The 14,164-nt window shown below is 39.7% G+C and overlaps 1 protein-coding gene across 8 annotated transcripts in view; it reads right to left on the bottom strand.

Annotated features, from left to right (window-relative positions):
- Positions 1-14,164, bottom strand: part of LOC129758376 (uncharacterized) — a 201,976-nt gene that overhangs the window by 15,556 nt on the left and 172,256 nt on the right. For all 8 annotated transcript variants that reach the window (XM_055755880.1, XM_055755882.1, XM_055755883.1 and 5 more), the window contains 2 exons: positions 8,164-8,331; positions 7,835-8,024 (listed from right to left, as the gene is read on the bottom strand). In XM_055755880.1, coding sequence (XP_055611855.1) covers positions 7,835-8,024; positions 8,164-8,331 — 358 coding nt within the window. The remainder of the gene's footprint in view (positions 1-7,834; positions 8,025-8,163; positions 8,332-14,164) is intronic.

Below are 14,164 nucleotides of genomic sequence, written 5' to 3'. Positions count from 1 at the left end.
GCTTCTGGCTCACCACAAGACCAAGATGGTGCTGATCACCAACCTGATTTCAGCACAATCAAATCCAAGCGTGCGATCAAGTACCTGGGGGTGCGGCACTGACGACAGCCGCCTTCAAACGGGCCATGTTGAATGACTCGGCAATCCGCTGCAGCAGAAGGAGGGTCCTGGCAAGTGTGACCTCGTCCATTTTGAGGTACGGAGTGGCCTGGAAGGCAGCCTTGAGCTGGCAGTGTGACCTGCAGACCCGTACGTGTGCTGTGACAGGGGCGAGTCTAGGATAAGCTGCTCTCGATTTGGCACACGGCGGACAAAAAGCCTAGGGTTGCCAGCCAAAAAGTAGGAGGAAGACCGGACAACGGTCGGAGTAGAATGACCTTTCGGCGGGGGGCATTCAAGTAGTGTGCATCCAAACCTAGCAGTAAAGCATACAAAGATAAGACTCTACCTTCTGCGTATGCCGAGCTGTTTAGGTACGTCGCGATCGCTGTGTAGGATACCTCTACCGCCGCGGAGTATCTGAGTAAAACGCGCTCCCTACGAGGGAGGCTGCGGGGATAAGACATGACCTTCTTTGTAGTCGAACTCGTAAGGGGAAGAGTATTTACGCCGCGAAATACTCTCGGGTAGGGTGACTTCACGTCGTCGGCGGGTGAGTCACCTGAGTCGGTGTAGGATGAATTCTTCGCCGGGAATCGTCCGAGTAGTCTTTCGTAAAGCCCCGGACGTGTGCTGTGACAGGCGCGTGTCCAGGATAAGCTGCTCTCGATTCGGCACACGGACGGGCAAAGAGGAGAGGGCCTCGAGCCAAGCCAGGTGGATCCAAGATCTGGAATCGATAAAGGAGAGGTCATTGGTCTCTTGCAGTGGTCTCGAACAGAGGCGGAGCGCACGATTTTCGTGGGAACCAAGCTAGTCTCGAGTTGCGAGTAAAGGCCGGATCTCGAGTCGTTAGAGGAGAGGTCCTTAATCTTGAATCGTAACAAGAGGCAGGGTATATATGCTGGAGTTTCACTCGAACTAGAGTTGCCGATGAGCGCTTAAGCGCGGACTTGGTCTCCCATCTCGGGTACAGCCTTCGATGCAGGTTCGGGTGGGAATTATGGCCAGAGGCCTCATGTGGACTTTATGGCGTTGGGGTATTTAGTATACTGCCTCGTCCAATTGCACCCATGGACCCAGAGTAGCATACTGGGGGGACTCGGTCGCTCGCCGTGCCTTGGAATGCAATCCGTAAAAAAGATTTACCACCTGGGTGATCAACTAATAGAAAAATGTCTCATGTCTCGTGTCTCATGTCTCATGTCTCATGTTTCATGTCTCATGTCTCATGTCTCATGTCTTAAAGTCTGCTTCATTTAATATTGGAACACAAACAATTGCGTAGTTCAGTCATTTATTAACGAATTCATAATTTGTTTTTCATACAAATGTAGCATTTTCGTTACTCTTTTACTAGACACGAATGCCATAATGCTGGTAAAGTGTCAAAAATATAACCTAAAAAAAAAAATTTACTCTTTAACAAAAAAAAAAAAATAAAAAAATTATTCATTGCTGTTTCGAAGAAATTCTCGTACTTTTCCCGTAATACGGCACATTAGGCGGCGCACACCCTTTTCGTCCACCGTTTTGGCGATTTGATTCCCCCAGTTCTTCATTTGAGTCATGTTCCTAACAAGTTTTCCCTTTGCCTTAAGCCTCCGCTTCGTGATTGCCCAGTATTTCTCTATCGGCCGGAACTGGAGGCAGTTTGGGGGGTTGAGGTCCATCGGTATTACGCTGACCCCGTTCGTTGCGTACCATTCCATAACCGTTTTGCTGTAATGGCAGCTTGCGAGGTCCGGCCAAAACATTACTGGACGGCCGTGGGCACGAATAAACGGCAGACTCCGTTTCTGTAGGCACTCTTTTTTGTAGACTTCTGATGTCATTGTCTTGTCAGTGAGAAAGACTTTGGTTTTCTGTCCACAACTGCATATACCCTGCCAAATCATGTACTTGCGGGCGAATTTATCCGCAAACACGAACTTAAATTTTGCAGGTACATCCCCCCGAGCCGTCGCCAAATAAAATACATCCGTCGAACTTGGTCAGCACTTGGTCGTACAGCTTTCGAGCACGGATTCTGGCCACATTGTTCTGCTTCAGCGTCCGATTTGGCTGTTTGCTGGCTCGAAATGACCTTATTCCTTCCCGGAGACGAATTCGTCGCACCGTACTGTGAGCGGCCTGGAACTTATTGGCCAAATCGCGGTCTGAAAGATTGGGATTCCTCTTGACGGCCTTGATGACTTTCCCACGCAGTTTCCGGTCGACAGTTCCACTCCGACGCTTCGAATGCGGCTTCCGAGCCGTCGTCAATGTTTCCTTGTACTGCTTGATAACACGCCATACGGTATTTCTGGGCATTTTAAGCTGTTTAGCTAGCTTCGATGCCGACAACAATGGATTTTCAAGAAAACTGTGCACAATTTGATCTCTGCGTTCGGCTTCCAAGGCGGTTGTTTACAAAATGCTATCGTTTGGTGTTATGACATAAATACATGGTGAAAGGTAATGAATTTCACGACACGTGGGTGAAAAAAGTTACCAAATCCGTCCACTAGGAGCGCCACAATGAGCAAAAGAATTTGTTCCAATATTAAATGAAGCAGACTTTATGTCCCAGGACTCTGCTGCCCTGTTACGCCGAAGTGACGCATAAATTATTTTTTCGACGTGTTTCTATCACCGTTTGATTATATTTTAGGATTTTTTGTTGATATTGTTCGGTGAAATAAATGACAAGGCGCTTTGTTCTTTTACGTTTCGATTTACTTTTACTTGTCAATCATCTTCAGATACTAATTTCTATTCCCCTATCTATCCGCATGGCCCACAGAAATAGACCTACGAGTTCTATTCTGTGGCCCCATGCGGATAGATAGGGGAATAGAAACTAGTATCTGAAGATTATTGAAGAGTAAAAGTAAATCGAAACGTAAAAGAACAAAGCGCCTTGTCATTTATTTCACCGAACAATATCAACAAAAAATCCTAAAAAATAAATTATTTTTGTTTTTAGCGAATATTAGCGATTTTCCTCTTTATTCGAAACGTTTGGTGAATGAAAATTCAGCTCTCCCTGGATCACCAAAGAATTACGCCAGATGAAAACTTTAAAATGCAAAGCCTTCCGCTATTATAGCTAGCAGCCGATGCTATAGGAACTATCTGACGCGACTGCAACGAAACTTCAAGAATAGCCCTAAATCGTTCTGGAAACATGTCTATCTGGACCCCATTTTCTCATTCTGCAAGGAGTATTTTTCCATTGACGAACATGGGTCCAAGCGTTCAACTAGTACGAACTTAATAAAATTTACATCCTATGTGCAAGAAAGCTTTACAGCGGGTATCCAAACTACACAGATTTGTCTGCCGCGTTTGAAAAGGTCAATCATGAACTTGCTATTGCAAAACAAGAACGTCTTGGAATCTGCGGTTGCCTATTGAATTGGTTCCGTAGCTACCTGATCGGAAGAAAACTGACCGTTCGAACTAAGGATTCGTATTCCAGACAATTCTCTGCTACTTCCGGGGTTCCACAAGGGAGCCATCTAGGACCGATTGTGTTCCTTATTTATTTTAATGACGCTCTTCTATTGCTCGACGGACCCAAACTCGCTTATGCTGATGATCTGAAATTGTTCAACGTAATCAAAGGTCCCGAAGACACTGCTTCACTACAGGGGCAATTCGACCTTTTCGCTACCTGGTGCAACAACAATTGACTGGCGTTGAACCGCAATAAATGTTCCGTCATAACATTTTCGCGCAAAAGGCATCCCATTTCCGCCGATTATTACCTTTCGGACCACTTAATTGCCCGTGTGAACCACATCAAAGATTTAGGTGTGATTCTTGATCAAAAACTTGACTTCAAGACACATACAAACTATATAGTGGATAAAGCTTCTCGATGTTTAGGCTTTATTTTCCGAGTGACGAAGGACTTCAGAGACGTATACTGCTTGAAAAGCCTCTACTGCAGCCTCGTTCGCTCCATCCTGGAATATGCATCGGCAGTTTTGAGCCCTTTCTATCAGAATGGCGCTGATCGGATCGAAGCTCTACAACGACGGTTTATGCGATACGCTCTACGCCATTTGAACTGGTCTGACCCGTTCCACCTTCCAAGCTAAGAGAACCGCTGCAACCTCATTAGCCTAGATACGCTACAAGCTCGTCGAACTGTCACACGGGCCTTGTTTGTCTCCGATATCCTGACATCGAAAATTGACTGCCCTTCGCTTTTGGAATCAATCAACATTAGTGTCAGACCTCAAGGACTACGGAACCGGAATTTACAGCTCTACACTCCCCTTCGTCAAAACAACTACGGGGCAAATAGTGCATTGATCGGTGTGATCAAGACGTTCAACCGTTACTCTGAACATTTTGATTTCGGTACATCGAGGGATTCCTTTAGAAGAAAAATTTTAATAGCGTTTAGGTCAAGGTAGTTTGTGTAAACTTTTTTTTTCATAATTTTAATAATTTTGTTTTGTATCCATTTAATCATTGGGATCAACATGTGATCCGTTGATTTGTTACCAAATAAACAAATAAACAAATATTCGTTAATCTGGTACTTTTAATAAAATGTGATCTGTAGAAATTTTGCAAAGACAGATGACAAATGCAGCCTTTTGAAACAAAATTTTTCATTTTGCGTAAAATTCCTAGACTTGCTTCAAATGTATATGCGTCAGATCGGCGTATAAACGTTTGTTTTGATTCTCCGTCGGAGAGACGTTTTCCATAGTCTTGTCGTGCAACTGGAACAAATTTCGTTCCTCAGTTAAAATGGCCAGTGTGTTGGATCTTCCTCAATTGTATTCGAGTTAGGAAGAAATATAAGTAGGGTATTAAAAATATGGAGTCAAGCGACCAAAATCGGCCGAAATAAAAAATGTGAAATTCGTCAGAGGATCGTTTTCGTTTTATTATAAATCTTGTTTTAAAGGAAATTGGAAGCGATTTTCATTATTCTCAGTGAAACAACTCTGGGAAGTATCGCACCCGGACTTTCACCTTACATCTTCGCTTAACTTCAGAAATGAAAACAGAGGAATAGAGGTTGTAAGAAAAAAAAACGATTTTAAAGATGAAAGATTTTTGGGACAACGTGAGATGATTCAAGCTCGGTAAAAAAATTTTTTGGAGGGTTATTGTTTTTTTTATGATTTTCGTAGGGGAGAGTGGGGTATCGTGGGCCATGGGGAAACGTGGGCCACTTTTAATATCTCAGATGTGTGTTGAGATAAAAATCTCAAACCAACTGTCATCGTCGTCGTTTTGCGTGAGCATGTATTCCTATATGTCGTTGACTGAAATACGCATCATATGCTTCTTTTATTTATCAAGCTAAAAAAAAGTTAGAAAAATTTACTTACATAATTAAAAAAATACCCGCTAATTTCATCGATGGAGAAAACCTAAAGTGCATAACAAAAATATGCTCATACGCTTATGATCTTAGTTTTGTCATGATCTTTCACGCGGAAACGGATTTTTTAATGAAACATCAATAAGTCACACAAACGCAACCAATTTGCAAATCATAGCTTGTGGGGAATCGTGGGCCACACATCACCTATCAACTATATTTTTATGTTTTTACACACATCCAGAACTTAAAATACGTGTTTCCTATCTGTAAAGTTTTCTTATGCCAAATGGAGAGTTATGAAAAATATTTTGTCCATCCTATATAAAAAAATTGCCAAAAGGTTCGCGAGCCAGGTTTTGGAATCTATGCGATCATAGACATCTCTCTTTTTTATTTCATCATCTGAAATTGCTTTAAAATAACGAAATGAATAAGGAAATCACAGTTTTGGATCAACTCATAAACTTTGCATGTTATTTGGTCAATTTGGATTTGCTGGCCCACGATACCCCACCATTTTTCAAAATCCAAAAAATATTGCTTTTTTTCAAACAGTCAGAATTTGGGGAAAATAACTTATTACAAATTTTCAAAAAATACCTTATGATACCTTGAAAATGAAAAAAACCATACCATTTTTTATTTTCATTTTATCTTTTTTAATAAAGAAGTTATGGAACAACGAAAAAAAGTGGCCCATGATTCCCCACTCTCCCATACTAAAAATTATTTGAATTTTTTAAAAACTTCTCATTTTCAAAACTGGAATTCTTCTCGTTTATAAAATTCAAGTGCACAGCTTCAAAAATTAATAAATCTTTTGATTTAACCACACAAAACAAATATTTGTTATTTAAAAAACAACGTAAAATTTATGAAAAATAAGTTTTATTCTACAAATGTTAAATAATTTATCTAGTTTTTAAATTAATGTTGATGTAGACATTTGCATTCAAATATCATTAAACAAACAGGCTCGACAACTTCTTTGTTTGAGACGCCTTTTTTTTTTAAAGGAAGGGGGGGGGGGCTTCTCTATTTTATTTTAACAGATTATGTTCTCATGCCATGTTAAAAAATGATTTTTTTTTTCAAATCTGAGAAGTGTTGCTTGAAAATTATACGAGTTATTGAAATTGTTCTGTATCACTATTAAAAACACATGGATATGCGTACCTTCGGTGTATAAATCGCACTTTTGGTGATTCGTTTTTCTCGATATCCTCAAAAAGTGTTTGATATTTTCAAGATTTGTTGAAAGCATTTGAAAGCTGAAAGGAAACGCACAAAATAGCGTCAAAAAGTCAAAATCAGAAAAAAATAAATATATGCGTCACTTCGTCATACCACGGCAGTCTGGTCTTATGTGAAATGTCTCTGGTACCAGGTCTCAGAGCTAATGTCTTAGATCTCAAGTGTCATGTCTCCTGTTACAGGTCTCAGGTCCAAAGTCTCATGTCTCAGGTCTCATGTTTCATGGTTCTTGTCTCATGTTTCAGATCTCATGTCTTATGTCTCATGTCTCATGCCTCATGCCTCATGTCTCAGGTCTCAAGTCTCAAGTCTCATGCCTTTGGTCTCATGTCTCAGGTCTCAGGGCTCATGTTTCATGGCCTCTTGTCTCAGGTCTCATGTCTTATGTCTCATGCGCAGGTCTCAAGATCTCAGATCTGAAATCTCAGGTCGTAGGACTCATGTCTCGTGTCTCAGATCTCAGGTTTCAGGTCTCATGTATCACGTTCTTAGTCTCAGAGCTAAGATTTTTTCAACTTCAAAAAGATTCTAAGTGATTTCCTTTGAAAACGACTTTTTCTCTCAAAAACCGGGTTAATTCCCGAAAACCTTGTAAAAAAAAGCCGTGTAAAAAACCGTGTAAAAACCGCATTAAAAAAACCTTGGTGTACAATGAACGTGAGACATGAGAATTTGATATGAAATGTGATAGGTGGTGCGTGAGTCATGACACGTGAGGTGCAGGACTTGAGACGCTGAATATAAGAAGATGTAGTGAAGTGTTAAAAGATTAGAAGAGATAAAGTTATAACGATTTTCCGCAACACTTGAACCTGTGATTACTTAAAATATATAGAAAATTGGGTTAAATGAGGCATTCGGAGTGTTTTTATCATGAAGTTGTTCTGGAGCTTATGATTTACAAAACTCGCTCCGCAATCAAATAGCTATTCTAAAATCACTTCTCGGTGGATTCCCTTCCGAGATTTGTAAACATGTAGCTGAGCCTTTACCAAGCTAGAAATCGATTCTTTGATGACGAAATGGATAACAAAACTGGCCGCACATCCGCTTACTCGGTCCGGAACATTTTTTTTGTAATCATCAGAAAGTAATCCTTCGAAACAAACAGTAGAATAAAAAACAAAGCAAAATAGAGCTCACCCTTCCATATTCGCCGGCTTCGCTGTTGTGGCCAAACACGTACATGTAGCATTTGGGGTTAACCTTCGCCAGATATAGCCCGGTTTGGATCATGGGGGCGGCCACGCGGGCATCTGACAGGATGTCCAACAGTGTGTCCCGATGAATATCTGCTAGAGATTTATTCGGATCGGTCATGAGGCCCGTGTACCTGTGAGTGTGAGAGAAACAAAACATATGTACAAACGTGGATCCGGTAGGTATTATTGAATTTATTGAACCGCCCCTCCCTACCTGGTGCGGGTTTTGATTCATGCACAAGTCGGATCACCTCCGAATGGAACACTTACTCATTAAGCGTTGCGGCCAGTGCCAGATCCGGACGAATTTCGAAACGGTTTTGCATATAAAACCGCAGCAAATTGTCCCGTTCGTTTTCCAGCAAACCGTACGTCAAGGCAACCGCATTCAGCACATTGTAGGACTCGAGCTCGGTCATTCCGTACAGCAGATCGTATCTGGAAGGAAGTCAAAGGACAACGAGAGAAAAAATGTAAAACGATTTTGATTCCAGAGACCGGACCCGAAACACCGGGAAAGGCACCGAGTATCGGATTCAAATCGGATTTGCACGTTCTGCTTGTGTAATATGGTCCCTAATGAAAACGGCAATGGATGCGAAAGTTTTTTTTTTTTCCATTCCCCAGTTCTATGTGTACTCCAGAAACCAGAAAACGATCCCGAGTAATTTGCCATAACTATTTTTGTGGTGCATATTCTGATGTAATGATTCCGTTTTTAATCCTACGGTTCATGCTTTCACTCAGCATCCCGAGACCTTTTCTTTGATACACTTCAAAGCATAGTCGCAACAAAATTTCTCAAACTTTCCCAAGCAACATAGATTGTCCTTTAAAGCTCTCTAGGACTCTTACGAATTGCTTAAATTTGCTATAGTAGCCTGTTATAGAACTTGAAAATTTTGCTTGGGCTTAGACTGCCCCAAATTTGTATTGGAAATTCACTAAAGTTAAGTTTTATCATTGGAAAAACTTTTGTCCAACGAAAAAAAATATCTTTGGAGTAAATTTTTTTAAGTTTTCTTTTTATTCGAAAATTGCATAACCACAGGGGTTGATAAATATGATTCTCAGTACTTTTTCACTTGTTTTTTTTTACACGTTTCAACAATTTCTCTCCTAAGTTTTGAAACCTATTAAGACTATCGCATAGCTATAGTTGAATATATTTTTTGTTAAAATTGTTCTGTTTATTTATTTATTTATTATTATTGTATCTTTCAGACCAAACTGTCAATAATTTTTCATGAAGCATAAAAAAGCACAAAAAGTAATTTAAAACAAAGATTGGCTTGGTTTTAATAAATAGTTTACGAAATTCTTTTCATATCGTCGTACAACGTGTTATTACGTTCATAAACATTTAACTGCAAGTATAATGCCCAAATACCGAGGTTGTAGAGTGGTCCAAAATAAGTCTCTAAGGAATTAAGTATGACCTATTTCTGAAGGGTCAAAATGCTATCAAAACAATTTTTTTTGGTTCTTTGGGATAATTTTCAAGTGTTTTATCATAGCTGTGAACATGTTTTTAGTTGTTAAATTTATTCCAGCTATGCAGAAAACTTCTTGAAAGTTGACTCCAACAATGACACGTCCATCTTAAATGGGTTTGATTCGGCCCAACTGTGAAAATTCAAGGTTTTATTTTCATATTTCTCTCCCGTATCATCTCATTTAAATAAAATCTCGCGTGAGCTTTCATTACGTCGTCGTATGAAACAAAATGTAAACAAAGGGTTTTATTACGAAAAAAGACATAAACTAGTCGCAACTTCTTTCCATTTAGAATATTTGTAGCCTGGACAACGTATTCTGTATGAGAAAAACAAATTTAAACGTTGTTTTGATAACTTTTGCAGCAATTTTATGTGAATTCGAAAGATGTTTCATACGACGTAACGAAAGCTCACGCGTGAAATGTTAGAAAGGATTAGAATCATAAGAAGTAGATTTAATTATATTTTTTTCATGATTAAAATGATTTTTAAGGGAAATATTGGAAAAAAGCTGATAGGTGGTCCAAAATATTTCACCGGGTTAAAATAAGTCCGTAACCCTACAAGATCTCATGCCTAATTTTGGCCAGATCGGATCACGGAAGGTGTCGCTCAACAAACCAGAAAAAACAAGTTTTTCACCATGAAAACATATCGCGTTATTTTTAAATAATAAAAATAATGATTATCCTTGATGGTTCAACTAACTTTTTAAATGTCTCATGTCTCAGGTCTCATGTTTCAGGTCGCCGATCTCAGGTCTCAAGTCTTATGTCTCAGGTATCAGGTCTCAGGTCTCAGGTCGCCGATCTCAGGTCTGAAGCCTCATGTCTCAGGTCTCAGGTATCAGGTCTCAGGTCTCAGGTCGCAGATCTCAGGTCTCAGGTCTCAAGTCTCATGTCTCAGGTCTCAGGTCTCAGGTCCCGGGTCTCAGGTCTCAGGTCTCGGGTTTCAGGTCTTAGGTCTCAGATCTCAAGTATCATGTCTCATGTCTCATGTCTCATGTCTCATGTCTCATGCCTCATGTTTCATGTCTCATTTCTCATGTCTCATGTCTCATGCCTCATGTCTCATGTCTCATGTCTCATGTCTCATGTCTCATGTCTCATGTCCCATGTCCCATGTCTCATGTCTCATGTCTCTTTCTCATGTCTCATGTCTCATGTCTCATGTCTCATGTCTCATGTCTCATGTCTCATGTCTCATGTCTCATGTCTCATGTCTCATGTCTCATGTCTCATGTCTCATGTCTCATGTCTCATGTCTCATGTCTCATTTCTCATGTCTCATGTCTCATGTCTCATGTCTCATGTCTCATGTCTCATGTCTCATGTCTCATGTCTCATGTCTCATGTCTCATGTCTCATGTCTCATGTCTCATGTCTCATGTCTCATGTCTCATGTCTCATGTCTCATGTCTCATGTCTCATGTCACATGTCTCACGTCTCATGTCTCATGTCGCATGTCTTATGTCTCATGTCTCATGTCTCATGTCTCATGTCTCATGTCTCATGTCTCATGTTTCATGTTTCATGTCTCATGTCTCATGTCTCATGTCTCATGTCTCATGTCTCATGTCTCATGTCTCATGTCTCATGTCTCATGTCTCATGTCTCATGTCTCATGTCTCATGTCTCATGTCTCATGTCTCATGTCTCATGTCTCATGTCTCATGTCTCATGTCTCATGTCTCATAGTTGCTATCGATTCGTCAATCAGAGTGGACGCGTTTTTAACCCGCTCCCGGCCCGCGCGTAATAATTAATCAATTGTTTTTTTTTTTGCTTCTAGTACTTTTCGCAAGTTGGCGCTTTTTTCTTTCTGTGCCGGTGTTATAATAACAATAATATATATAAAAAATGAGTAAAGTTTGCGAAGTGTGTGAAGCTGATTCTTCCGCTGAAGTGCTGTGGTCATGTGTCGGGTGCACCCGGTCATTTCACCCCTCCTGTGTGGGGGTATCGTCCCTGCGTGGCTCACTCCGCATCAAGAAATTTGACAAAAAAACGGTGGATCCATCCTCGTTTTTACTTCCATGCTGTGAGTCATGCCAGTCGCTGGTATCCACAACGTTTGATTTTAATGCGCTTGCTGAGCAACAGAAGCTGCTAACGAAGCAAATAGATGAAAACACCGAGGTGATGCACCGACTTGCGCAGAAAGGTGAAAGACCGAGCGATATCCAGCAAATTTTGGAGAGCATAGAAACTTTGCTTAACGATCTTAAGGAACAGATGGCCTCCATAAATTCATCCTCTTCAAATTTAAAAAAATACATTAATCAATCGCTGACTATCATTAACAATGACATTTGTCAGCTTAATCAGCGAAGCATCGAATCAGCAGCCATTTGTACGATGCATAACAATCCTTTGCTTGAAATCGACATTATTGGTGAACTAAAAATATTGTCATCGAATGTTGATGAGCTTAAATCGAAGATTGTTCAGTCTCCCACTTTGCCTGATTCACTGCCAAGCTTAGAGTTTGAATTGGATTTAGTAAATGCTGATAGCTCAGGATGGCGACTATCAGGAACCACTAAAATTTGGAAAGCTGACTGGAGTGAATATGATGAGCGAAAAAAGCGCCGCTTACTGCAGCAAAAAATGGCAGATGCTGCAAAAATAAGAAAAAAACAAAGGAAAAGGGAATACAACTCGAACAGTCATAATAAAAATAACCACAACTACAATAAAAATCGGTACCACAATCCCAACCTCAACTTTAACTGCAATAACAACAATAACAACAACAACAACAACAACAATTACATTGAAATACCTACTGACCGTGATCTTCTTGCTGCAGCGAAGGTTCAATTCTCCAGACCTCCACCTAGTCATCGACCAATTCACTTTCAAAGGGGTGAAATTCTTAATCCGTACCCAACAAGTGCTGCATCAACAGTTTCAACACCTATCGCTCCGCGCCCGTTTAATTTGTCACCGTCTGGAACTTTTTCGGCCCCAGTATGCAGTTCATCTTTTGTCCCAGGGCACGAACCCGTGGCTGTGCAAACGTCATCGACTGCTCCATGTCAGGCTTGTACATGCAGACATTCGTGTTTTGCCAGAAATTGACAGACCCCTTGGAGGACAACAATCATCTTGAAGAATCGACGACTCTCCATCAAGGAGAGGTAACTAACTTTAAAGAGACAATAATTTATTGTCAAAATTTTAATCGAATGCGGAGTGCAAGAAAAATTCATGAAATTTTAAAAAAAGTTAATGGCTGCTCGTATGACATTATTTTAGCTACAGAAACAAATTGATCTGAAGATATAAAGCGCGAAGAAGTTTTTGGAAGCCGATTCAATGTTTTTCGAAGTGACCGCGATTTCGAATCAACTGACAAAGAATCTGGTGGTGGTGTACTTATCGCAGTTGATGGCACTCTTTCCTCTGAACAGCTTCCTGGCAGTAAATGCGCCGAGTATGAAGACGTCTGGGTTAAAATTACGATTCATGAAGAAATACATATTTTTGTATCTGTGTATTTCCCTCCAGATATGGCTAAAAAAGACTCATATGAAAAGTTTTTCCGGACTGCTGAAACCATAATTGAATCATTGAAACCTGAGACTAAAATACATATTTATGGTGATTTTAACCAGAATTCCATTGATTTTATTGAAGATGTTGAAAACTCATCGATATTGCAACCGGTTATAGGTGAGAACGTAACATTACATTTTATTTTTGATAAAATAAGTGAACTAGGATTTCATCAAATTAATCATGTTCGCAACCAGCAAAACCGCTGTTTAGACCTATTGTTCACCAACTGCACGGAAGATTTTTGTATTGAAGAAGTTGCAGATCCATTATGGAAAAACGATACATTTCATACTGCCATAGAGTATTCACTTTTTACTGATCTATATAGACAGCGCCCTAGTGGTGCCGATTTTGAACTCGTATACGATTTTAAAAACCTGAATTATTCTGATTTTGATATGCGTTTCAATGATATTAATTGGCAAAATCTTCTGAAAGATGAATCAGATATGAATGTAGCTGCTGGTTTATTTAGTAGTAATCTATATACAATTATTGGCGAACTCGTGCCTAAGAGAAAGAAAAGAATACTGACAAGCTATAAACATCCAGCATGGTACACACGTGATATAAAACAACTCAAAAATAAAAAGCAAAAAGCACATAAAGCCTATAAGAAAAATAAAAATTCGCACAATCTGAACGCATACAAAGAAATTTGCAGAATACTTGATGTAGAAATATCGCTAGCTTATAACAGTTACAACGCAAGAGTAGAGAGCAATATTAAATCCGATCCTAAAACCTTCTTTAGCTATGCAAATGAAAAAATGAAAACATCTAATTTTCCATCACGTATGCAGTTTGAAGACTTTGATGGATCTGACAGTGAAGAGATTTGTAACCAGTTTGCTCGTTTTTTTCAAAATATTTACAAAAAATCTAATGCTTCTCCAGACTTAAATTATTTTTCATATCTTCCTGAACGAGTAAATGACGTTAGTGTTGAAAATATTACTGTGCAAGAAATTTTAAGTTCCCTCAATAGTCTTGATGACAAAAAAGGTCCAGGTCCTGATCAAATACCTCCACTATTACTTAAAAAATTTGCTACTTCATTTGTTAATCCACTATTTTGGCTTTTCAATTTATCTCTTAAATCAGGAGTCTTTCCGATAGCCTGGAAAAAGTCATTTTTAATCCCAATATTTAAATCTGATAAACGATCAGATATAAAAAATTATCGAGGCATTGCTATTATCTCCTGT

The sequence above is a fragment of the Uranotaenia lowii genome, chromosome 3, assembly GCF_029784155.1.
Source record: "Uranotaenia lowii strain MFRU-FL chromosome 3, ASM2978415v1, whole genome shotgun sequence".
NCBI classification, from domain to species: Eukaryota; Metazoa; Arthropoda; class Insecta; order Diptera; family Culicidae; genus Uranotaenia; species Uranotaenia lowii.
Note: the sequence above shows the minus strand (reverse complement) of the source record. Positions and strands in the feature narration are given on the sequence as shown.